The following is a 24803-nucleotide window of genomic DNA, read 5'->3' as shown; positions in this document are numbered from 1 at the left end:
GGGAAGAACATTGTTAACATGATGAAAAGCTAAAAAACCATACAAAATTCCCTTCATTAAACAACTGGAAGCAATGCTGTCATGTTTTTGTAAGATTCAGGTTAATTTAAAACATTTGCTTTAAATTGAAGCATATTGCTTCAATTTGCTTCAATTTGCTTCAAATCAAATTGAAGCATATTGCTTCAATTTGATTTGAAGCAAATTGAAGCATTTTTTCAATTTTCTCCAGCCTCTTCCACATGCCTCTTCAGCATGTGGAAGAGGCTGGAGAAAATGGCAATTATAGCCACAACACTGATCTCCATGTAAGACTATCAGTAATCAGAATTATAGCAGACTTGAGATCTGCAGCAAATGTTTTTTTTGTAGTTTACCACTTGTATACATTTTCACTTTTCACATTTTCAACCTCCCTCCCTCTTTGGACTTTCAGGCTACAAAAGTGGACCGCACATGTGCTTGCCAAAAATATATAGAGAATTCAGAATGAAATTAGCTGCAAGAGCAAAGCTAAAAACTAATCCTTTCTCATTCTAGTTTTGGATGACACATTCCCCTTCCGGCCTTTAACTTTAGTGCCCATCATAAACAAGCTAACAATGACAAACTCAAAGCCAATAGCTGCTCTGTGTTTTAGTGTATCTGCACCATGACACACCTTAGCAAACATCATTCTTTATGGACAGGTCATTTATGAGCCTAGTGCTGATTAGAGTTTCAGTTTGTGACTTTTTAGCTGCAGTCACTTCATCATAAGTATCCACCACAACCTTATTGTAACAACAATTTACCTACATCTTATATTTTATATGATAAATCATATTTAATGTAGCTAATTTGATCAAAAAGAATATGACTTGAAGGCATAAAAAGGAGGGAAGAAATCACTCTGGGATCATGTTGTTGAACAGAACCTCACTTCTTAATGATTTCAGCAAAACAAGTCTTTCAAGTTCAAATCCACAATGTAATCAATAATGCTTTAACTTGTCATAAAACAGGCAACTGCTAGAAAATTCCACCCACAGTTTATTGTGAGTCACAATAAACTGTGAATCGTGGGTCATGATGGTGCCCGAAGGCAAACACTCCCCTGATGACCTTAGCTGTAATTGTACATGAACACAGTCAGCGCACTCTAGACAAACAAGACTTTCCTAAAAGGTACCATAAATAGGTATGAAGAGGGCAAAAATGAAGCAAATTCACTGGATGGCAATGCATTAGTAATTGTGCATATAACCTAAACAGATGGTGAGAGAAAGGAGATGATACAGGTGCCGATATGTCTTGAGGAAGTGCAAAAAGTGAAGAAGATGGAATATATGATGGACACTCTGAGGTTGATATTTTCTACAGTACATTTATAAAATCATGCCTGAACTGCTTTATTAAAAAAATACAAAGTGTGTTTGGTTGGTAGATCAGACAGTGCTATAAGGTACGATGAAAACAGCAGTGGTCATGTGACCAACATGTTTTTACTCAGTTTTAACCACCATGTAGCTAAAAACGTTTTGCATTATTATCAGTGGCTATATTATTGGGTCAAAAACAGTATCGCATTATCTAGAAAATGTAATATTATGTATTATTGGTCGCTACAAACACAGAGAAGAAGCACCTTTTATATCTATCTTTAACAGGCAAGGCAAGTTTATTTCCTCAGCAGCATTAACACACAAGGCAGTTCAAAATGCTTACAGGAATTCAAATTTGAAGCAAAATCTTTAAGCTTTACTTAAAGAGACCTCTATACATTATGCACTTGTATAGCAAATTTTACAATACATTTTTTAAAACTGCTCAACAAATATTATGCTATTAAAGAACAATGCTTCAAAGCATGCTTAGAATGTGATCAAGCAAACAGTTCATGTGATTCTTTGATTGAATTCTGGAGTACATTAATATGCTTTCAGACCTGTTTTAAAGAAGTCAGGTGGATGTTTCTAGAAGCCGTAGAGACCCAAACGGAAGTACAAAAATGTGCAAGGAGTGAATTTTGCGTAATAGATCCGCTTTGATTATCTGAAAACAATTATCAGTTTATCTTCAGTGTTTTTAGTGCTTCCCCTATCAGTCTTTTATTTTACCACTCAGAAAAAGTTACGTTGGACACGTAAATTCACAAACAAAAGTTGCTATGTGTTTTAGTTTGTTTGCACTTTGACACACCTTTGCAAACATAATAAACTATGGGCTGATATCCTACTATGGGAACAGGATTGGTTAAAGCTTTACTTATTCCTAGAGGATTTAAATATGTCTAAACCAACATGCAGCAGCTGCAGCCCAGGAAGCCTGCACAACATGGTTTTAGCTGAATGTTGCAGATAAATCCAAAAGTGTAGTTAAGTAGATACATAATTCATAATATAACTATATTTCTAAATACAATGGAAATCAGCAGGCAGGCATGTAAAATGGAAATATATCACACTGTAATTATGCTGAATAAAAAGACAAAATTTTACAAAAGCAAAATTCCAACAAACACAAAATCTCCTCATTCAGATCAATGCCACAATGTGCTTATGTCGGAGTGGTGAAAAAAACCAACCTGAAAGAATATACTGTGTCAACAATATAAGCAATCAGGTTAAAATAGGTCATGAAAGTGATAACAAAATAATAATTCCACGCGCAGTAAAAAGAGCAGGAGCTTGGTCTGGGATAATTCCTAAAGGTGTAGAAAGGCCAGATGACAGCAGCTGTGATGTACATTAGCACGGACAGCACATTACAAACCATCAGAACTTTGCTAAAAGGTGCAGGGAAGAGGGACAGCAGGCGGCCGATAGTTAAAATAATGATAAGGAGGGAAAAAATGAAACAAATGGAGTAGACAGCAATACACCACTGAAGACCTGGCGATTTCTCGTACAGGCCTACCATGCCCATACAGATGAAGATGATGCAGGCCACGAAGGCCTCCAGAACTTTGAGCAAGCCAGGCACAGTGGAGAGAAACCCACTGATTTCACCAGGCTTGGCCCGAGTCAGTCCAACCTCGACAGTGTAGAGGATGAAGGTCAGGAAGGAGAAAACACAGACCGCAATGTCTTTGCCACAACCACTACAAGTGTAGAAGATGGAGTAGAGGAGGGATGCTGTGAGCACCTGGAAGCATGATAAGTAAAAATTAGATGCTTGGATCGACAGAGCTAAGCCCGAGCAGTATTTACAAGTAAAATACATTTTTGGATGAGCTATTAATAGATAAAATAAGTGGTATAGACTGTCAACATGAAGGAAAAAAAAATTAGGTACACATTAAGCTAATTATTATACCATCAAATCTTATAGAAATTGTTAAAAATGTAGTATAAACTATTCAGATATTTTCTATTAAAATTGATACATTTTTACGATTCATTAAATTTGTCTTCATTTTTCATTTCTATCGATACAATCTTGCTATGTTCTTTTTCTTTTCCTGTCTCTCTCCCCCATTGAGAATTTCCTAAGGTTATTAATTTTCCTTAATTTTCATTTATTTTCCTGAAATACGTTTTGTATGAAGTGTATTTTCAACATTAGTTAACCTTTATTCACTCAAGCAAGTTTATTATCCTCATTATGTTCCCTTTGCTGTGTTGACCTTTCTGTCTGAATTGTTGTATGGAGAGTACACACTGTACGTTTCTTTTGGGGAGTTTAAATTTTGTTTATTTTAACATTTCATAAACTAAAAAAAAACAACAAAAAAAACCACAAAAATACAAAACAGTTTTTGACATTCCTTATAATTTTCAACATTAACATGCTTAGATTGTTAAACTTGAAACAATCTACCTTTATCTACATTGACAATCGTATTCAGTTTTATGTTTATCAAAGTCTGCATGTTTTATTAAAGTAATACTGTTAGTACTTTGAAGTATTTCTTCAAATTCTACATTTTATAGCTTAGCACCATAAAGAGCATTCAATGAGAAGGAGCTAAATAAACGAAACGGACAGTAATATAAAAATTGGTACGCACCATTAAGGTTGCCAACATGGCAAAGGCGGTGGTAAAATCATCCCAGGAGATGGGCAGCTTCGAGCTGAGGCTGGTGAATTCCAGGACCAGAATGATGAGGGTGACAGAGAAGCAGAAGCACCAAGAGAACATGCACCATGACCAAAATGACGACGATTCATGGCCATAAGATGCAACCAAGCTGAAAGTGACGCACGTGAAAACGACTGCCAATATCCTCAAAATACCCACAGGTACCGTAAGCGTCTTAAAATCCAGCGTAACCATCTTGACTGTGATTCTGCCGTCGGCCTGCTGTTCTGTTGGTTCTTAAGCTCACAGCAGTTCTTCTTCTTTGACAGGCACCAAAGAACATTTGCTTATCAGTTCTTCCTCTTCAAATAATAAAATAACAGTTTCAACACAGCAACTACACCCTGTCATAAAAAATAAAAAAAAACTCTAAAGACACCATGAGAGCTGAAGAATAACGTTCCAACCCACAAGCACTTTGAATCTGACAAATCATCTTAAGCAATAATGGGAGCTGAACCTTTGTAGCAGAGCAGATAAAGGTGAAGAGGAGGGTGGAATGGAAGAGGTGATAATGTGCAGATGTGAAATACTAACAAAGCTGAAAATATTAATCAGTTGATAAATTCAAATTGCAAACTGAGATGATCCATGATTTGTTAAAACCAGCACTGTATTTTTAAATTAAGGTTAGTCATTTGACAACAAATAATATTGAGTCGGCAAATACAAAGTCATAGGAAGAGTACCAAAGTCCAAGTCTAAAGGTTTGACTATGAAAATCAGATCCATAAGATTCTAACACATAGACTGAGGACACAAGAAGAGCAATGTCAGGACAAATGGGAAAAATGGATAAACATCACATCAACGTTACAGGACTAATTTTGGATATGAAAGGTACCCTTGAATTTTGTGATACTGGAATAAGAATCTCCCCCTAGTATGTTATATTTGTTTTGTTTGTTCTGTATTTTTTGTATTGTTTGATTTTTCTTTTTGAAAGTATTCTAAAAATTTCAATAAAAATAAAGAAAGATAAAGAAAAAGAAAATCAGATCCATATTTTTGAAATGTGAATTTTAGTTTTCTAATTGAATCAGTGAAATAAATTTGAATTATTTCATTTATTAGGACACATCATGTATAAATGTATTTTAACAAAGTTAAAATACAGATATTTACCTGACTTATTCGTTAAATCGGGTAAATAGTTTTGGCTCACATTTAAGCTGATCAGGCTGTAGGTACAAATATTAGTGGTGGATGCAGGAAAATATTGAAACATCACATGAACAAATATTGAAACAAAGCATTAACGGTAAAAACAATGGAATGAAGTTATAATAATCTTCCAGAATAATAAGATATGAATGATCTATACTTGTGTAGCGCTTTATTAAGTCCAGAGGACCCCGAGGAGCTTCAAGCTTCTATCAGTCATTCACCCACCGACTGATCGACTCCATGTCACGCAGCATTGCTGCAGTAATCCAGGCAGAAGGAGCCCCAGCTAAGTACTGTGTGCTGTACATGTTCATACTTTTCATATTAATACTTTGCTGTTTTCCAGCATTTCTAAAAATCTTTTTTTGTATTGGCTTTACCTAATATTCTAATTTTCTGAGATAGTGAATTTGCGTTTTTCATTAGTTGTGAGTTATAATCATCAACATTAAAAGAAAAAAAGAAACATTTGAAATAAATCAATCTTTGTGTAATGAATGAATATAACATTCAAATTTCACTTTTACAAAGGAATTTCTGATTTAAATCAACTTTTTCATGATATCATAAATTTTTGATCAGCACCTGTATGACTAAAACAGTTCAGAAGAAGTTGTGATGAAGAAACGCCTTCGGGATTCTGCAATATAAAATGTGATTAAAAAATGATTTTTTTAGGTTGGTTTGAATGAAATAACCTTTAAACATGAAATAATGCTTTCATTTGATTCCTAATTATAAACATGTTTATTAGTCCAAAGGAGAAAAATATTATTATGTCAAAGAATTCTGATTTATCTAAATTTTGTCTTCATAAAAAGTTGACAGAAATGTTTCTTTTTTATATATTTAAGTATTTCGTCCAGTAAATGTGTCATGAATGATCGTTGTTAGCAAACACATTGCTGTTGGACATAAAATGATCCATGAACAACTTTTCAACACTCATGACTATTTCTTGAAACTGGACAATTTCTTCTAAGTAGTAGTTGATGTGTCATGATTGCAGAGTGCTAATTAATGGCAGCATTTGGCCTCCATCCATTGCTCATATTCCAAAGAGCATAGTCTATCTCCATTAGTTATGATTAACTTGGATAAGTTCTTCTTTTCTTTTATTCTCAAGGGATATAGAAGTGCCCTGTTCCATATTTTAGAATAGATCAATGTGGTTCAAATGGTAAATAAATATTAGTCTATAACTCACTGAAATGTATTTGTTGAAACTGGATATTTGAATTGCCCAGCATGCTTTAAACATTTTTCAGAACTGCTGGCCGGATATTAATTTAAAGTCAATAAAATTCAAGCTAAATGTAATTACCGTACCCATAATTTCCATAGAGCGCACCTGATTATAAGCTGCACCCCCTACATTTTTAAAGGAAACACATTTTGTACATACATAAGCAGCACCGGTGTATAAACATGAGATATTTACAAAGAAAGACGGTGCACAGAAAGTGTTTTTAAAGTTTTAATAATATGCTGTAGTTCTTTCTGAACAGCAGCAATATAGCAAAACAACACTAACAGGGCTGGTTTAAATAAAACGGATAATAATATGCTGTAGATTTTCTTTCTGAACAGCAGCAATACCTATAGCAAAACAGCACTAACAGGGCTGGTTTAAATAACATACGGTTAAAAGTCACGGAGAGCCGTCATCCTCTTCCTCCTGTGCACTGAAACCATGGAAGTCTTCTTCCTCAGTGTCTGTTTCCTTCTTTATCGGCTAGCTCGATTGCTTTTAACTTGAAAGCTGCATCATATGCATTTCTTCTTGCATTTTCCATGATGAGGGTCTGTTCAAGCTAATTTTATTAATGCACAAAGCACGATGTTACATTAGTCTTCCTCTACAGATATATTCCAGCTGTCTCACGCTTACCTTTTCTGTTCCAGCGTCCCTACTGGCCGTTAGATAAAAAAATCATAAATAAGCCGCATCGTTGTATAAGCCGCAGGGTCGAAAGCGTGAGACAAAAATCGCGGCTTATAGTCCGGAAATTACGGTATATAGTGGATAAAATATGCATCTGCACCTGTTAAACTACCTTAACAGTCTGTGTATATCAATCTAAGATGACACTAGTGGACACTAGTTTAGAGAATGATGTATGGCTTAAAAAAGCTAATGCACACAAAGAGGAACTAAATGTGGAACTGTCTGTACCAGCTGGAACATAATCTATTAGAACCTCATGGATTCATTTGACAACAAAGAAAAATACAATAACAGAAGTTCCTAAAGAGGATCAGTAAAGTGTGAAACTGCAATGTTCTAAATTATCACAAATATTAACATGTGTTTTAGCAAAAAACTACTTTAAATCTTTTTTTTTTTCTGTTTATGCACTTTGTAGAGTATCTAATGAATAATACAATGTATTTGTGAGTCATTTGTATGGCTGCGGCACTGGCTTGTCTCTCAACTACCTGAGCCAATAACAGTACAATGCAGAGTTTACAAGTGAGAAATATAGATGGAAAGCAATCAAATTAAAAACTTCAAAAAACAAATAATGGACTCATATCAGATCAAGTCAATAGAATATCCAGCATAAAGGCAGTTCGAGGTGCTTTATGTGATAAAACTACAACACAATAACCAGTTATGTTTATAACTGAAAATAAGCTGCAAATATTAAAATTTGACGAATCCCATCATCAAAATCATCAAGTATCAGGGTTAGGAGGTTAGGATTAGGCGTTAAACTGCAAAGACCAATTGTTTTTAAGTTATGTTTGATATATATTTAGGGTTTTTATAACACCTACTCAATTGTGGTGTGAAATGGCACCATGTGCCAGGAAAAAATATATTACCCTCCAGACCCCCTTTAAGTATTTTTGATTCAAAGCCATTCGGTGATTTATGAACCAACAAAATCATTTTAAAGTATTTTCTCTGAGCTACTGTAGGGACTGCAAAACTTGAGCATCAGTTAAAACTCTGAAGACAATTATTATGCTTTTTTATTTTTTTTGCTTCAACCATCCAAGTCAGCATCCATCATGGCTTGTAGTTTTCGCACCATCTGTCATATTATTCAGAGAAACAAAAACTATTTCAGATTTTAAACTCAATTAACTTTTTTTCAAAAGAGGCTTCTCCAACATAGTGTTTTATAAAAGGAAATAAACCATATCAAAATAGTAATTTGTGTTGATCAGCAGCATGGTGTAGCTTAGTGTCCATCCTTATTACCAAGTGTGACATCTTTCCACAGTTTTGAGGACATAAAAATTGTTTTTATATTTTAATTGGCATGCTTTTTGTTTAAAAATAAAAAATAAATAAAAACGTTCTTCCAGTTGTTAGCAAAACCTTCCACCAGTGAGTGGATGGGGAAAGAAAGGAAATAGCTGGACTAGTTCTGAATGAGTCAGACTGAGCAGATAAATGTTTCCTTGTCTTTGCTGAGCCCTCCACTGATTCACCTTCAAAAGGATCAAGAAAAGATAAGGCGGAGAGTTGGGGAAGCCAGCAACAGCCTGAGATAGTCCTTTCAAAAGAACACATGATCATGTTTAATAACTTGGCATGTAATTACCAGTGACTTTATAAATGCTGAACTTTGCTTTTCTCCCTCTCCAAAAAAGGCTTAATTGAACATTTTTATGGAGATTCACATAAATATGTGAAAAACTGAAACTAAAAACAAGTTGAGTCAAGCATAGCCACAATGCTAAAGTACTTTCTGTTCTTTGTGCTCTTGAAAGTTTGTTTTCAGTTTAAGCCTGACAACATATGCATAACAGAGTTGGGTTTAAATTAATGTCATTGTGCGGTGGATTAATTCTTGTGCTTTTAATGTCACTGAACCACGCTTTACCACTGTTCTATCTGATATTAACCTACTCTTTGACAAATAGCTAATCAGAAACTCAAAGCTTGTGTTACTGAGAAGCAGAAGAGAATCACTTACAAGATAAAACAGGAAACAAGGTTAAGCATTACAATGAATTAATTCCCATGCTGATTACATACTCATTTCCTGTCTATGAACAATTGTCTTTGTTCAAAACAACACTGATAAACATGATAATAAAGAGTTTTTCTCAAACGTGTTCCTAAAATGGCATTAGATAGAGATAAGTATTAGATATAGGTGGAGTACCTGAAATATCTCCAACTGTGAAATCAAACAATCAAATTGCCCCCCTGGCCAGCAAGTTCTGACTTTACAGCATTTGCTGTTAAAAAGAAAAGGTCAGCATACAATGAAGCGGTAATACCCAAAGACAACCCTCTGACTGTAGCACAGGAACCCTGAAGATACCTGCTGCTGTTCTATAAATATACCTACAAAACACAACAAAACAAACAACAAGCTTGTTTGATAAAATGGTATGATAAAAAAAAATAATCTATTTTAACTTCACGGAAAAACCTCATTATATTATGGTTTTAAAAATTGCAACCATGCTTGAGGAATGAGAATAGTTTAAAAATGACCCAATGGAAGTATATAAATAATTGAATTAAGTCTATAGCTATAATCCGTTGAAACAGCGTTATGGTTCACTAGTCACTTGGTTTCATCATTTTCTTTGCGCTCTGGCTCCCCCTTCAGGCTGTTGAAAACATTGCATGTGCATTTCAATTTTACTGATATTCTCTAATGGCACAACTTTCATACAACCACAAAGGACCAAACTATAGATTTAATATAAATTATATTAGTTTACTATTCAAGCAGACACTCTGATGAGTGTCAGCAAATAGAAACTGCCCATGTGAAAAATATATAAATATAAACATGCTATATGAAATACCATTTCCTTACAATGAGATAACCTTTTAATTTCTTTTTATCAGAGTGGCGGAAACGGGCTTCCATATAAGTGCAAGTCACGTTTGCTGTAGCTTAATTCTGTCCACATGAATGATTTTTGAACCAAAAATGTCTATTATGGAAAATTCTATTTAGTTTTTGGGGCTTTTTCTTGTATTCTTTTTTTTTTTTTTTTATTCAGGTGTCTGTGTGATCAATTTGGACCAATGGAGAGCAATACTGGGTGTGTGCTGTCCAGAACTTCAACCATTCATGTTCAATCTTACCATCTCAGTTTCTGTGTTTGTAACCAGCGATCTGATGAGAGTGGCCGTTTGGATCCTAATGTGCTATGGCTAGCTCATAATATTTAGGGAGTGGCTTCCATACACCTGCAATTTAGTAATGACATTTCTTACAGTGTTTAACAAATTGGCATAACATCACAGGTAAATAAACATAAACAATTATACATTGACATGGAGAAAAAAAACGGATCCTCACCCTGTCTTTTATGTCATCAAAGGAAAATCAAATGTTAGGAGAATTATTCATGCTTACTCAAAAAGCCCAAAATTGTGTTCATAATGTAGAAACTGATTATTTCTTGTTGCAAGCACAAGAATTTTATCTTTATTTCAAATATTTTGAAATCCAATAACAATGATTTGATTTGTAACCTGTACATATATACATATGTATTTCATGATCTTCACCGCACTTAGAAACTTCAGGAAGCAAACATTATTTGTTTTGATTAAAACGTGTGGAAAGATTCAATTGTTTGTATTTAGGGCACACTTATGTGTGCTTCTTTCTCAGTGGGAATGAGTGAAACTGTTTGAATAAACGGATGTGAAACCACAGGAGGAAGTTGACAAGAAAGAAAGTGTTGTATTTATACAGCAGGTGTTTAACATAGAGGGAGTGTAAAGATAAGCTTGAAAATAAAAGACCGTATTCAGCTATATTTTTGGGATCGCAAAGTTTTTATTTCTATGTGATTTACTTAGATTTGGATGATAATTCAGTTAATTAAAAAAAATGATCCACGAAGGCAAAAATGTTATGAAAGATCACCTTAGATTGGTAAAAATATATTTTCTTTTGGACTATTATTTTCTGTGCATGTATCTATGAAAGGCTTTGAGGTTCACATGGCATTAGATCTTTTTCCTGCCATCTAAGCCTTGCTTCTTAGCAGGAAAGAAAAAAGAGAGAGGTGGAGCCATAGTTTTAGAAAATACAATCAGTTGCGTTCGAGGAAGTGTCAGACGGCATCAATCTGCTACTCTTTGGACTGGGACTTCCTGTACTTTCTTATTACTCAAGACCAAGAAGACTGAACAAGAACTTATTTTGTTGGTGTTTTTTTGTTAAAATTAACCTGTAAGTTAAAACTTATTTTATATTTACCCAATAATATAGAGCTGCTACTGTGATGTTAATTAATTTTGGTGTTTTGACACCTCCCAAACCAAACAGGGACAGAGAGATACATATTGTGCCACTGAAAGAGGCTGCTTTATGATGAGGGCATTTATCCACGTTATTTATGCAAATCTGGTCTATTTTGGTTGTTTGTCTAAGCAAACTGGGTAAGCTCATAACTTTCCACAGTTATGGGAAAGCTTTCCACAGGAAACCTCTAAAACCTCCTACTAAGTAAATTACTTTTGTTCATGACTAACGCTGAGTTTCGGCTTCAGCGATTCTCCATTTTGTGCGACTTTAACCCTCTTCCCTTGTAACTTTCAACTCCTAATAACATAAAGATTAAGAATTTGCTGAGAGTAAAATTATAAAGGTGTTTGTGGAAACTGTGGAGAGAGCACATGGACTGGACTTATATAAATAATATTTTGAATTTTTACCTTTAAATCTTGAAACTGACTGGTTAGGCGATCGAGGGTTCGAGCGACAGAAAGTTGTTGTTGAACTAGGGTCTGAAAAATGGAGTCATGAGAAAGAATACCTTACTTGTAGAGACTACCCCACAGAGATTTGATTGCTAGATTGTTCTTACATGTTAGCATTAAGTGAGATTCAAGTCTAGGCAAGTATTACAAACACCAAATAATTGTTCGAAAAGGTTTATTTAAGGAGGTGCCAGAAGTGAGGTTACAGTCCAGGCAATCACTAAAAAAAAGGTAAGTGGTTCTCATTGTATTGCTGAGATAATTTGGTGGTAGATTTTGAGATGCAGAAGGAGGGAAGGTTCCTCCATGTATCCCTGATGAATGTCATTGATCTCTTTCTCGTCTTGCCACTTTCAGGTGGCGGTGACCTTTTCTGTGTTTAAGCAAGGCAAAGATATTTTCTCTTTACATTTTGGACATTTATATCACATTTATTTCTAATATGCATTCACTTCTCGAGAGTCACCTCCATTCCTAAACAGTGTATCAAATACTTTCTATTTGTACTAATCAGTTGCATGCTGAGTGGTCAGCTGTTTGAGCATGTTGGAGGTGTTTCATCCGTATCCAGGACAGGGTTAAAAATGTTCAGTTTCCAGCAAGGTCTTTTGTTTTCCCCACTTTAGTCAGAAGATGTGCTAAGGTTTCCCTTCATCCCACCATCTTCAGCTCAGGGTGTTTTCGAACACATTTTCTCTCAAAATATGAAACCCATCTGTTACTCAAAAGCCAAGCAAATCAAGGCAGTTCACATTTAATTTAAAAGTTCAAAAGAAAGCTGTTCCGGTGGCACAAGAAGATTTTCAAAAATCATATTAAGATGATTTGTTTGCTCCTCCTGTGGACACAGCATGATAAAGTCCTGTGGTTTTAATCATTGCACTTCAGTTAGTGGCTCCATCAGGAATATTTGTTTTACAGGTGAGATTTCTGAAGATGGAAAAAGGATCAGCTCCACCATACCCTGGCCCTCCCATGGATTATGGCCAGCCAGTGATGTATGCTCCACCAACCTATTCCACTCAACCAGGCTTCCCCGCTCCACCGGGTTTCTCCGCTCCGCCAGGCTATCCCGTTCAACAAGGCGTCTCTGCTCCACCATGTTTGCCCGCTCAACCAGGTTTCTCTGCTGCTCCTGCTTGTTTGTGATCACTTATTAATTTTCTTTTGTTTAGCAGTATATTCTACATAACTTTGAACAAACATTCTTAAAATCTTGAAAACTTATGCCTTTAAAATATATAGAATCACACTTTAGTGCTTGTTGTTGGAGATCTTTGTACAAATGCATGTACTTGTTACTGATGGTGTTTTGAGATGATTAGTTCCTTGTTTTGCTGAACAGTTTCTGTCATCTCACAGGTGTTGCTTTTGCTCCTGTAGTTGTTCAACCAACAGGTGAGGCAGACACATCCAGGAACATGCTGCTGAATGAAAGACATTTGCTTCCCTCTCGCTGTGTGTCAAAACAAAAGTGCAGAACTTTCTACAATAGGCCAGTATAGCTTAGATCAAACACCATTCTCACATGGCAACATGTTAGGATTCTTGTAAATCTGTTTTCTTCCTTAGAAAATGCAGAGTGGGACTGTTTTTCTCAGTGGCTTTGGTGCATTTCTTGAATCATTTTTGACATTCGCACAACATTAAGTGCATTTCTAAAAACAATTTGTGCAAAACAGCATGGGTTACTTTCAAATTCCAGTTTCTCACAAAATCCTTAGTTCGTCGTTCAAAATGAATTGTCTGAATCATTAAATATGTCAGTGCCTCAGAATGTCAATTATTCGTTTCATTGTTTGACTAAGACAACAGAATTCATTAGTCATGTTGTCAATATGGCTGTGTACTCTGGAGAGATATTCAAATGTAAACTAATCTTTTGATGACAAAAATCGTAAATTGTAATGGTGGGAGATCAATGGATAGATACTGGACAAGACTCACGTTTATGCTTTTGCTGTAATTTTTTGACAGACAAATCCATTGTGATAAAGAAAGCAGACCAAAAAAAAAAAGAAAAAAAATTCATTGTCAGAAATGTAACATGGTGTTGTTTTCTGACTATATACATTATATACTATATACTTGCCAGTTGATGACTCATGAGATGCATCTCTGAGCTATTTCAGAAAATTGGTTGATCATTGGTTGATCTAATATTTCACACATTTACCTACATTGAAGAAACTAAGAATTCACTTGGGAGCAATTTACCAATTCATGACACATTTAGAAAAAAAGTCTAATCAAAATATCCTTGCCATGTTTTAAGCACCTGTTCAAGCTTTTTGCATGTCAAGACTTATACAGTGAAATTATGCTTAAATGTTGTGGAGGAAGAAATAATTCAATAGGGACCAATGTATGATAAAAGAGACTGAAATTGTAGGAAAAATCAGAAAACTGTACATAATCACTTGCATGATGTTCAAAAGCATTTCCAACTTGCTCACAGGAACAGGAAATTGCTTTTTTGATGTGCATGAGTGACAACGTGATTTGAAAATTGAACAATTTGAATTTTGTCAGAAAAATGCAACACAGCGGCGGAGAAAAACTGTAAAAAATATATTTATGGCCACAAAAAATGGTCATTGATATTGTAGTGAAGATGCAGATTTCTGTGTGAACCCACTAGAGGTCAGGGCTTCTCCTTAGTATGTACTAGTCCGAAAAATGATGAACTGTCAAGTCTGTAGGTTTCACGTTCATCTAGGACTTGTACAGGTCCAGAGTCAGGAAAAGGGCAGCTAAAATCTCTGCAGAATCAACACAGACTCTCTCCAAAACTTATGAATATCAGTAATGATTGAGCAGTCATATTTGACAATTTATATTTGCGTACATACATAATTACACACAGTTTGCACACAGCTTGTACAAATCAGTTAATGTAAAATCATTATATAATACATCATCTTCTACATTTTTAAACGATTTATTTAAATATTTTCTAAGCTTTTTTTTCTGCTTCTAATGAAAATCAATCCCTGTTATCTTAGAGCAGAAAGCAAAGGACAAATTAAACCATACATATAACAACAAACTCCATAAAATCCTTGAATCATTTTGAAATAATGTGTAAAGTTTTTGTTTTAAATTTCAGTGTGTTTTGTATATTTCAGTAACTCGCGTGGCAATATCAACTGCTCTATATGACGTTCCTGGACAGGCCTTTTGTTCCCACTGCCAGGAAACTGTGATCACCCGTACAGAGCCGGAGCCAGGATTATTCACCTGGCTTGTTTGTGGAGGATTGTGCTTTGTGGGGTAAAAACCTACTAAATATTTGACATCTTAAAGGAGTACATCAAAGTCGAATTTCTTTCAAATACAAATAACCACAGTTGCTTAAAGTCTAACAGAATCCAATCTCCGTTTTCCCCCTACAGGTGCTTCCTTTGCTGCTGTATCCCATTCTGCCTTGATTCCTGTAACGATGTGAGGCATCATTGTCCAAGATGCCAGCATGTCCTCTACATTTACAAACGGATGTGAAACCAGTCCCACAAGGAACTGGGAAACATTTTGGTTCTCACATTTCTTATGCTAGAAATTGTGATTCTTTTTTTATGTCAAATTGTATGAAATGGTTTTTCTGCTGAAATTAAAACAAAAAAAGATTTACATCATAACAAAGAAACACGCATATCAAACAACCAGGCATACACAGATCCATACATAAGGGCAATTTAGAGTATCCATTTGACCTAACGATCATATTTTTGGACTGTGGGAGGAAGTTGGAGTACCCAGAGAGAACAAAGTTGTGCTTGGAGGTGAACACGTAAACTTCATGCAGACAGACCCATTGCAAGGATTCAAACTTTGGACCTTCTTGCTGTAAGGCAATAGTAATACCAACTGTATTGTGCAGCCATTATCCCAATAATGCCTTCAAATAATGGTTGTGTACAAACCTATTGCCAGCAATGTAAAAAAAGATTTAAATGCCTGAATTTTCCCTATTTCTTTCAATGGATTGAGAAAACCGTTGTTTTCTCACCCATCTTTTCTCACTTTCAGTCTATGTATTTACATTTATTAATAATCCTGTTCAAGTCAAAACTAAATAAAGCATCAAATGCATTGAAAAAATAAGTCTTCCTTGTTTGCATTTACAGTAATGGAATACTGTGAATGTGAAGGCAACATTCTGATGTTGTTGATCAAACACACTTAATCATATCATACACACACCAGATATACATATGGTGTGTGTATATACACCAGGTGTTTAGCATAATAAGATTTAAAATGAAAATAAATAAATAAATAAAAGATTTGAATGTGCTTTGATCACAGCATTGCTCTTTGCCTTATACTATTTCACTCATAGATTTGGCTGACAGTTCAGCTTACAAAACAACAAGACTATCTTGGACAGATAAAAATCCACTGCATGAAATATTCTATTTTCATTTGGTGTGGACATTGCATTGCTTATTTTTTATTGTCGGCTATCCCTGGTTACGTAGGTGGAGAAAAAAGAAGGCCGAGCCTTATATAGCTCTAGGAAATAAAATCAGTTGTGTTAGAGGAAATGTCAGATGCTCTTGCATCAATTAGCCACTTTTCACTCTGGGATTTTCTGGAGTTTCTCATCACTCAGGACCAAGAAGACTGACCAGAAAAAATTGTTTATCCTCCCTTTTCTCCAAAAGTTAACTTGTGAAATGAACTTATTTTATATTTACCCAATAACATTGAGCTGCTACTGTCATGTTTATTCATTTTAGTGTTTTGAAATGCACTTATATCCAAATTTAGTAGAAAACACGTCATATTTCCTGACCCACACAGGGGGATGCAGACACACAATGTTCAACAGAAAGAGGCTGTTTCATGAGGGGACTGCTTATTATGCTCTATTTGATTTAGGAGGAATTCACACTGAGATTAAAGTAAGGTTTTTTTTTTAATCATCACATTAGGCCTGTCTGCAATGAAATAGGGCTATTCTACCAGGAAAGTGTTTCCTTCTTCATTATCTGAATATACAACGTGGATAAAGTTGTGAAAAGTGCAATTTCCTCTGAATGGCTTAAATAAAAAAAAAAGAAATTTAAGTTTGGCCATCTTAGTCATCTTATATAAGAACAAATTTGCATAATTACAAGGCTGATCTTTCTCTTCATATATAGTTTGAGTTAAAAGTTTGCATACTTGAGGGCTGCACAGTGGTGCAGCTGGTAGCACTGTTGCCTTGCAGCAAGAAGGTCCTGGGTTTGATTCCCCGCCCGGGGTCTTTCTGCATGGAGTTTGCATGTTCTCCCTGTGCATGTGTGGGTTCTCTCCGGGTTCTCCGGCTTCCTCCCACAGTCCAAAAACATGACTGTCAGGTTAATTGGTCTCTCTAAATTCTCCCTAGGTGTGAGTGTGTGTGTGAATGGTTGTTTGTCCTGTCTGTTTCTGTGTTGCCCTGCGACAGACTGGCGACCTGTCCAGGGTGTACCCCGACTCTCCCCCGGAACGTAGCTGGAGATAGACACCAGCAACCCTCCTGACCCCATTAGGGACAAGGGTGAACAGAAAATGGTTTGCATACTTTCATCATGTCCTTGAGCCTAATTGAATATGGGTTTGACACTTTGAAACACCTTTGCAAACGCTATCTATCTTATCTTATCTTATCTTAAACATCTGATGTTTCCGTTTGTTAGTAACTATATGATCCTAGCGTCTTGATGTTATTGAGTGTTATAATTTTATATATGCTATAATTACTCATTGACCTTGGCACACAAGACTCGTCTGAGAGCTAAAACATGGTCGTCAGACTCGTCACTTGGAGCACAATACCACAGACATGAGAAATCTATAAAGTAATCTCTGAATTGAGGGGAATCAAAGAGTTTCATCGGCCAAGTCAAAGTCTATGTCTCTAACTGATAGAAAAGCTGACGGTGGATCTTGAGAGAGCTACACAGAAACAAAACCTGGGGTGAACTGAAACAATGTTGCAAAAACAAACGGGACAAAATTCCTCTAAAACAATATAGACTGACAAAGTCAAGCAGGAGACACCTACTTCAAGTTACTGCAGGTTAAGCTTGTCCCACTTTGTTTTACTCATGATTGCATTAAAAGTCATGGAAACTTTATTTAATTCCATCTTTCAACTTTAAATGCAGAGAACACAAAACACTCCTTGCTCAAGAAAGGGTATGTATGTTTTAAAAAGAGTGTTACTTGAGTTTAATGAAATATCATGGTGTAATAAAGCTACTCCTAAAAGCAATTTTTTTTCCAAAACCTTACTCGAGGAAATTTAACTGAGTACATTTAATAGCTACTACCCATCGCTACTGAAGTTTAATATAAGCAAAGTCACAACCATTAGCTGCCTGTTTTCGTCTTGCAATAATTGGAAAAAAATGTTTCTAAAATATGCTATTCATTCTTGCTTAAGATAGAAAATATTTTATTTTAAATTGCAATTCACTCCCAGGTGATTAGCGGGAGGTTGCCATGACAGTCCTGTGACCTTTGAAGCGCTTCAGACTATGTGCGTTTTGCTGTCACTGGGAAATCATGTGTTAAAGATGAATCATTCACACTTAAAATGCACGAAGTGGGAAAACTGACAAGTATTGATATGTGTACAAGAGGTGAAGCACTGAGAGTCATAAGACATTTCAACTTGTTTAAAAAATGTGGAAATCCACTGAAAATGTAACCATTATTAATTTGATTTGATTTGATGAGAGATTTATATTGAAAAGCTTTAAGCTGAATGTGTCACTGTTTCTCTCTTTATTGCTCTCTGGTCTCAGTCACGTGGGAGGAGAAAAAAAAAGAAAAAGGAGGGCGGAACATTGTTGGTTCTCGTAAGACCCACTGTTGTGTGAAAGGCAGATCTTGCTTCTCTCAGCTACTATTTAGTCTGAGATTTCCTGCATTTCCTCATCATTAAGGATCAGACTTAGAAAAAAGATTATCGCTCTCCTTTGTTGCTGTTTTTCTAATTAAAATTTACTGGTAAGTTAAACCAATTTTATTCTTCTACCCTTCTAATACTGAGCTGCGACTGTTATGGTAATTCCTATTGGTGTTTTCTACTGTGTTTACATTTAAATACAGTAAAAAACAAGCCGTATCTCCTGAACCAAACAGGGCGAGGCAGATACACAATGCTCTACTGACAGAGGTTGCTTCATGAGGAGATTGCTCATGTTGCTCTAATTGATTTAGGATGAATTTACAATGATTTGTACTAATAGAGTAGGCCTGTTTGCAATGCTGTACCCTCAGGAAAGCACTTACCCACTGTTGTTTAGATAAACGTTGGTCAAGATGGGTAAAGTGCTCTTAGTAAAGCTCTAACATCGAGCCTCTCCCACCAAGTAAATGACTCACAGGGTAAATTACTTCCTTACTATTGCAGATTATTGCCATCTGTGTTTTCCATTTTGTGTAACTTTTTACTTTACGTTTTACTCTAGCCATTTTCAACTCATATTACAGTTTAAGCATTTTGATTAAAAATTGTGTTATTTGAAGAAGAAATGTTAGATAATAACAGTTTGGTAAAATAATACAATAAACAAAAGTTAGACAGCTTTCATTTACACCAGTTAAATTTTTAAAACTTCAGCAATGGGAACAAAAAGAAAAAAAAAAAAAATCTGGCCTCTTATGTAACACCCTGATAAGTAGAATTGACTTCTCCATGTCAATACGTAACGTTTTGTGATAGAGAACAATAAAAAAAAGGGGAGAGAACTACCACTTAACGGTGAAAAAAAGGATGTTAAGTTCATTTTAGATTTGGTTATTAACTGTATATTTAGAAAACAATTAAGTCACTTCTGGTTAAGCGTGATAAAAATGAATACCAAGCTGCATCTCCCACCAGCATTTAAATTGGTACCTCTTTTTGGTCCATAGACATAGCAAAAAATAAAAAAGGGTAAAAAATGTCTAATACAATTTGTTTCCTTGCAACTATGAAGGGAACAACTATGAAGGGCGGGTTAACAACTTGGAAAAGGTCATAGAGTCATACAGCACCAAGTAAATGACTGTGCATTGGTCAACTCTTGCAACATCACTGATGTATCAGCATACAACACATTTATTATTTGGGCGGAAAGCTTTCCGTAGTGGAATGTCAAAGCTGTACAAAAGGCGCATTTTCTTAAATGAGCTGGGCAAGGTGCTTGTGGTACCACATATACAACGAAAACAGCATATACCAAGGAGCCCAACTACTGCAGATATAATGGAGGATTAACAGGAGAGGACTACAACCAGTCCAGCAATGCACAAGGTAAGTAAAAGTGTGTGAGAGCGTGTTGTGTGTGCCTTAGGAGCATCAAAAAACATAGTAGCCATTTTATTCTTCTTTCGAGGTTGCTACTGGAGGAAAAAGGAAGAGGAGGAGGTGCCAGGTTTGCAAGCCTTCTGATGAAGTCAAGATGACCTTAACTTGTGTGAAATATGCAAAATTCATTTTCACAAAGCCCACTGTGATGACATGTCCCTCGTGTGCTATGTAAATGACAAAACTAAAGCATCTAGTTCATTTCCATCTATCCATTTTTGTGGTATTTCTGCATGTTGTTTACTATCGTAACATGGTGACGGGTTACTTGTGGGCTGTAGAGATTGACAGACATACATACGCTGTGTTCATGTTCCTAATATCTTATTTTGTAGTTGTTTTGTTTATTTCTGGTTCTAAAACAGTGGTTGAATAAAGTTTACTTTCAATACAAATCTTCATGACTCATTTGTCTTGACTTTTAATCAGCAGGTCAATTTGACCCAGAACAGAACAAGTGTCTCTAGTTAATTTATAAAGTTAACTCCTTGAAAAAAAAAAATGAAATTGAACTTAAAACATCTAAGAAAAAAAAAAGTAACTTTCAAGAATAAGAATTGTTTTTTGTGTCTACGTTTTTTCAGTGGACATAAAAACTATAATGTCATTTTTTAAATGAAAAGTGAGTAAATTGTTGTCATTGATCCTTTAACTGTGAGAAATACAAAAAATACATTTATGCATTCCCCTGCATTAGTAGATAAACTAGTATGAACATTATATAAATGATGCATACTCTTGAGTATGCATCATTTAGGGGAACATTATATAAAAAATACATGTTCTCCTTTTGATAATGGGGCATCCTTTGCATTCACTCAGAGGGAGGCACTAGGGCCCAATGTCTTTCATGCACAAACTAGACTTAGATGTTTAGATGAGACCAAGTCATCAGGTTTGATAAGAGGCCACAAGATTTAAAACAGTTGCGTTCAAGCAGAAAATATCTAAAACATTAAAGAGAACTGAAACATCACGCTTCCGAGCATCGGTTTCTGCCCTCGGTCTAAATGTCATGGGAATTCATGATGTCAGATGGACCTTTTAATTGGGATTATTAATTTGTCTGACTGTGCCTTGTTGTTCAAAAGGGGGATAGCTGCATCTATTATCAAGAAAAAAACTGAACTAAACAGAGCAATTACTCAGAAACAGAGTCAATGCTGTTAAATCTACTTTTGCAAAAAAAAAAAAAAAAAGAGCATGTGAGTAATAGTAAAAGAGGATGCAGTTCAAAATGTACAGTTTTCACCAGTTTGGTTGTAGTAGAAAAATGTTTACTTCCTCCATCTATAGGTCTTCAGCTTAGAGGTGTCTTCAAATACCTTCAACACAAGACATGAAACCCCCTTTTTCACTCAAAACTCGAAACTGTCGGTTGTATCAGGTTTGCATGTTACAGAGCATGTGATTTCACTTCTCCTTTCACATGTTTGGGTCAAAACTTAGCAGTTTCAGTGACACAAACAATTCATGTTAAAATGAGTTTGCTTTGCATTGTTTGCACTTCCTGTTCAACACCAGAAGTGCCACAGTCTGTGGGTTTAATCATTAACTTTTATATAGTGGTTTCATAAATAATATTTGTTTTACAGGTGGAATTTCTGAAGATGGAAAAAGGAACCCAACCACAGGATATGGCTCCACCCTACCCTGGCCCTCCAATGAATTATGGCGGTATAGCACCTCAATCAGGCTTCCCAGCTCAACCAGGCTTCCCAGCTCAACCAGGCTTCCCAGCTCAACCAGGCTTCCCAGCTCAACCAGGCTTCCCAGCTCAACCAGGCTTCTCCGCTCCTCCTGCTGGATACCAGGGAGGCATGTGGTCACTTCTTAATTTTCTAGTGTTTGACAGCATGCTCTATAAAATGCACAACAAAAAAATCTTAAAATGTGGGAAATTTATGGGTGTAAACTTCAAAACAAAAGTTGAAACGTACACTTTTTGTTTTTTAAGACAATTTGTCCTTGTTCTGCTGAACTATTTCTCTCCTTTTGCAGGTGTTGCATTTGCTCCAGCTGTAGCTGCACCTGCAGGTGAGGCAGCCTCCCCCAGGAACACACTGTTACATGGAAAACAAACATGTCTTCCTATGAAAGCAAGCAAAACGTTGCAGTTCAGATAATACATCACAATAAAATGCTCTTTCCGTTCCACCACCACTTCAGTGGGCAGAAGCATTATGGAAATCTTTCATTCTGAAAGAATGGGACTATTTGTGGCGTTTGGCCTTAACAGAAAGCTTTTGTTCTCAGTGTATTCCCAGCACAGTTGCATTCTGAAATTTGATTTGTTGACAGGAAATTCCCAATCTAATTTTGCTTGTCCATTAAAGTAAAAGTGAAATATTATTTATCCATTAGTCTGTAAGCAATAGTTTGACCAAAAAGAGCAGTCTGACACACTCCACCCAAATTCCTTATTATTATATTTCAAATTTTCCTCTCCTCTTTCCTTATTCTGTATATTCTAACATAATATATATTAAGACAAATGGCTGAGTGATACCAATCTGCCATTTCATAGAATATGTAAATATTATTACATAACAATTGCTACATCTACAGCCTCTGCTGGTGACTTTTAGTCACTGTTTTCTCCTAAGATACAGTTGTGGTTGCTCATGGGAAAATGTCAAGATACCATAAATGTCTTCAGTGTTTGTTTTTTTTTATTACCCATAAAATACAAATTGGAACAATTTTAATATAAATGCCCACACAAGCTCATAAACTTATAAAGCAAAGAAGCTGCAGTTTCCCCCATACATTAACTAGGGGTCAGGACTTGTCTTTATTTTGAAAATCACTGACAGAATGAAAACTTGACATTGACAAATGTTTGACAAACAGCACCACAAAGATGCTGTTCTTAAAGAATCCCTTCATTACATTCCTGATGTGACAAAGGGGTATTTCAAGATGCTGTAAAAATGTCCATAACCATCTGATATTTTCTTGCTTTTTTATTTTGCAGCCTTGAAATTTATGATATTTTTTGTGACAGACCAGCACATGATAGGACATGATTGTAAAGTAGAAGAATAACTTATGGTGAATAAATATCTGAAGATTGCAGACTATATTTTTCTGGAGTCCCAGTTACTATGACCAATGGATTCTGGTAAATACAAGATATTTATATGAATCTTCACTTTCCCTAAATATACAACCACAGCTATAGTTAAGATTAAACCCTCTGCATATGTTATAATGGCCTAGTCAAAGTCAAGACATAATGTTTATCACAAGAATCTGTGGAAACATTTGAAAATAGCTGTCACAGAAGCTCCCGGTCCAGTCTGAATGAATCTGAGATATTTTGAACAGAAGAATGGGCATACAATTAATTCCCTGAAAATTAAAGTCATGAAGATACATTTGTTGACAGACGTTATTCAAACTGCACACAGTTTGCACACACAGAGCAAATGCCATCTTTCAAAATTTGTTTATTTTTTAAAACTGATTCATTTGAAATCTTTTTAAAACCTAGTATCCTACTTTGAATAAAAATCTATCTCTGACTGCTATTTTGAGGCAGAAAGAAAAAAAAAGAATTTAACTGCACATATAACAACAAAATCTGTCAAATTCTTGAATTATTTTTGAAAGAATATTTAAGCTTTTTTTTTAATTTCATTGTGTTTTGGGTCTTTCAGTGTCTCACGTAGTAGTTGCTCCAACATTAGGAGACGTTCCTGGTCAGACTTTGTGTCCTCACTGTCAGCAAACTGTGATCACCCAGACAGAGCACATGCCAGGATTGTTGGCCTGGGCTATTTGTGGAGGAATGACCATCCTGGGGTATAAACCTGCTAATTATTCAATATCTTGGAACTTAAATTTCTTTAATAATAAATACAAATAACGACAATTGCCTAGATTCTAACAGAATTTCAAATTTTTCCACATACAGATGCTGGCTTTGCTGTTGTATCCCGTTCTGCCTCGACTCCTGTAAAGATGTGGAGCATCGTTGTCCAAACTGCCAACACGTCCTCTACATATACAAACGGATGTGAAATCACAAAAAGAAATAAAAATCATTGCGATCCTCTTCCTTTACTTTATAAATACAAATAATAATATATGTTAAGTCCAAAGAGATACAGATTGCACTTGAATATGTGATTAGGTATTTTAAAAGAAGTTAGGATTAGGCAATCAAAGGAAATTTTGCTTTAAATTCTTCAGTAAAATAATTGTTTGCTTTCATTTTGGTTGTCACATATTTTGTTCAGAATATTGGTGTGGCTTTTTGTTATACTTCTCTGCTTCACACAGATTTTCAGCTAAAGTTAAAACTGAAGACAATTTATTATTTTTTTTTAAGTTATTTAGTAACTCCAAGACCAAAGATATGATAGAGCTTTTCTCTAAATGAACACAGATATAGTTTTTATACCTGTTCATTAAGGTGGTTAAAAAAGTAAAATTATTAATATAATATAATATAATATAATATAATATAATATAATATAATATAATATAATATAATATAATATAATGTAATATAATATAATATAATATAATATAATATA

The 24803-nt window shown here is 35.3% G+C and overlaps 3 protein-coding genes across 5 annotated transcripts; 2 read left to right on the top strand and 1 right to left on the bottom strand.

Moving 5' to 3' along the window:
- Positions 1 to 1607: 1607 nt before the first annotated feature.
- LOC122822422 (myeloid-associated differentiation marker homolog) lies at positions 1608 to 4330 on the bottom strand. The gene is made up of 2 exons (XM_044101077.1): positions 3992 to 4330; positions 1608 to 3126 (listed from the first exon to the last, which is right to left on the bottom strand). Exons 1-2 carry the CDS (start codon positions 4256 to 4258, stop codon positions 2539 to 2541), a joined length of 855 nt encoding a protein of 284 aa, XP_043957012.1. The 5' UTR covers positions 4259 to 4330; the 3' UTR covers positions 1608 to 2538.
- A 6931-nt stretch (positions 4331 to 11261) lies between these two features.
- LOC122822421 (lipopolysaccharide-induced tumor necrosis factor-alpha factor homolog) lies at positions 11262 to 15568 on the top strand. 3 transcript variants are annotated; one of them, XM_044101076.1, is made up of 5 exons: positions 11262 to 11400; positions 12852 to 13050; positions 13314 to 13328; positions 15059 to 15203; positions 15326 to 15568. In XM_044101076.1, the coding sequence occupies exons 2-5, from the start codon at positions 12867 to 12869 to the stop codon at positions 15429 to 15431; spliced, it is 450 nt and encodes a 149-aa protein (XP_043957011.1). In that variant the 5' UTR covers positions 11262 to 11400; positions 12852 to 12866; the 3' UTR covers positions 15432 to 15568. The 3 variants fall into 3 exon arrangements, with proteins under 3 accessions (XP_043957011.1, XP_043957010.1, XP_043957009.1); XM_044101075.1 differs by having other exon boundaries at positions 13293 to 13328; XM_044101074.1 differs by having other exon boundaries at positions 12852 to 13071; positions 13293 to 13328.
- Positions 15569 to 18756: 3188 nt separating this feature from the next.
- On the top strand, positions 18757 to 24477 carry LOC122822420 (cell death-inducing p53-target protein 1 homolog). The gene is made up of 5 exons (XM_044101073.1): positions 18757 to 18914; positions 21855 to 22077; positions 22261 to 22296; positions 23922 to 24066; positions 24179 to 24477. Exons 2-5 carry the CDS (start codon positions 21870 to 21872, stop codon positions 24282 to 24284), a joined length of 495 nt encoding a protein of 164 aa, XP_043957008.1. The 5' UTR covers positions 18757 to 18914; positions 21855 to 21869; the 3' UTR covers positions 24285 to 24477.
- Positions 24478 to 24803: the final 326 nt, after the last annotated feature.

Source organism: Gambusia affinis, linkage group LG19, assembly GCF_019740435.1.
Source record: "Gambusia affinis linkage group LG19, SWU_Gaff_1.0, whole genome shotgun sequence".
NCBI classification, from domain to species: Eukaryota; Metazoa; Chordata; class Actinopteri; order Cyprinodontiformes; family Poeciliidae; genus Gambusia; species Gambusia affinis.
The sequence above is the reverse complement of the archived record's forward strand: the minus strand, read 5'-3'. Positions and strand labels throughout refer to the sequence as shown.

Coding starts and splice junctions, on each gene's coding strand:
- LOC122822420 (XM_044101073.1), top strand. CDS start 21,870: ATGGAAAAAGGAACCCAACCACAGGATATGGCTCCACCCTACCCTGGC. Junction 22,078..22,260: donor TCCTGCTGGATACCAGGGAG/GCATGTGGTCAC, acceptor CTCCTTTTGCAG/GTGTTGCATTTGCTCCAGCT. Junction 22,297..23,921: donor AGCTGTAGCTGCACCTGCAG/GTGAGGCAGCCT, acceptor TGGGTCTTTCAG/TGTCTCACGTAGTAGTTGCT.
- LOC122822422 (XM_044101077.1), bottom strand. CDS start 4,258: ATGGTTACGCTGGATTTTAAGACGCTTACGGTACCTGTGGGTATTTTG. Junction 3,127..3,991: donor CCATGTTGGCAACCTTAATG/GTGCGTACCAAT, acceptor TCATGCTTCCAG/GTGCTCACAGCATCCCTCCT.
- LOC122822421 (XM_044101074.1), top strand. CDS start 12,867: ATGGAAAAAGGATCAGCTCCACCATACCCTGGCCCTCCCATGGATTAT. Junction 13,072..13,292: donor TTTCTCTGCTGCTCCTGCTT/GTTTGTGATCAC, acceptor GTCATCTCACAG/GTGTTGCTTTTGCTCCTGTA. Junction 13,329..15,058: donor TGTAGTTGTTCAACCAACAG/GTGAGGCAGACA, acceptor TGTATATTTCAG/TAACTCGCGTGGCAATATCA.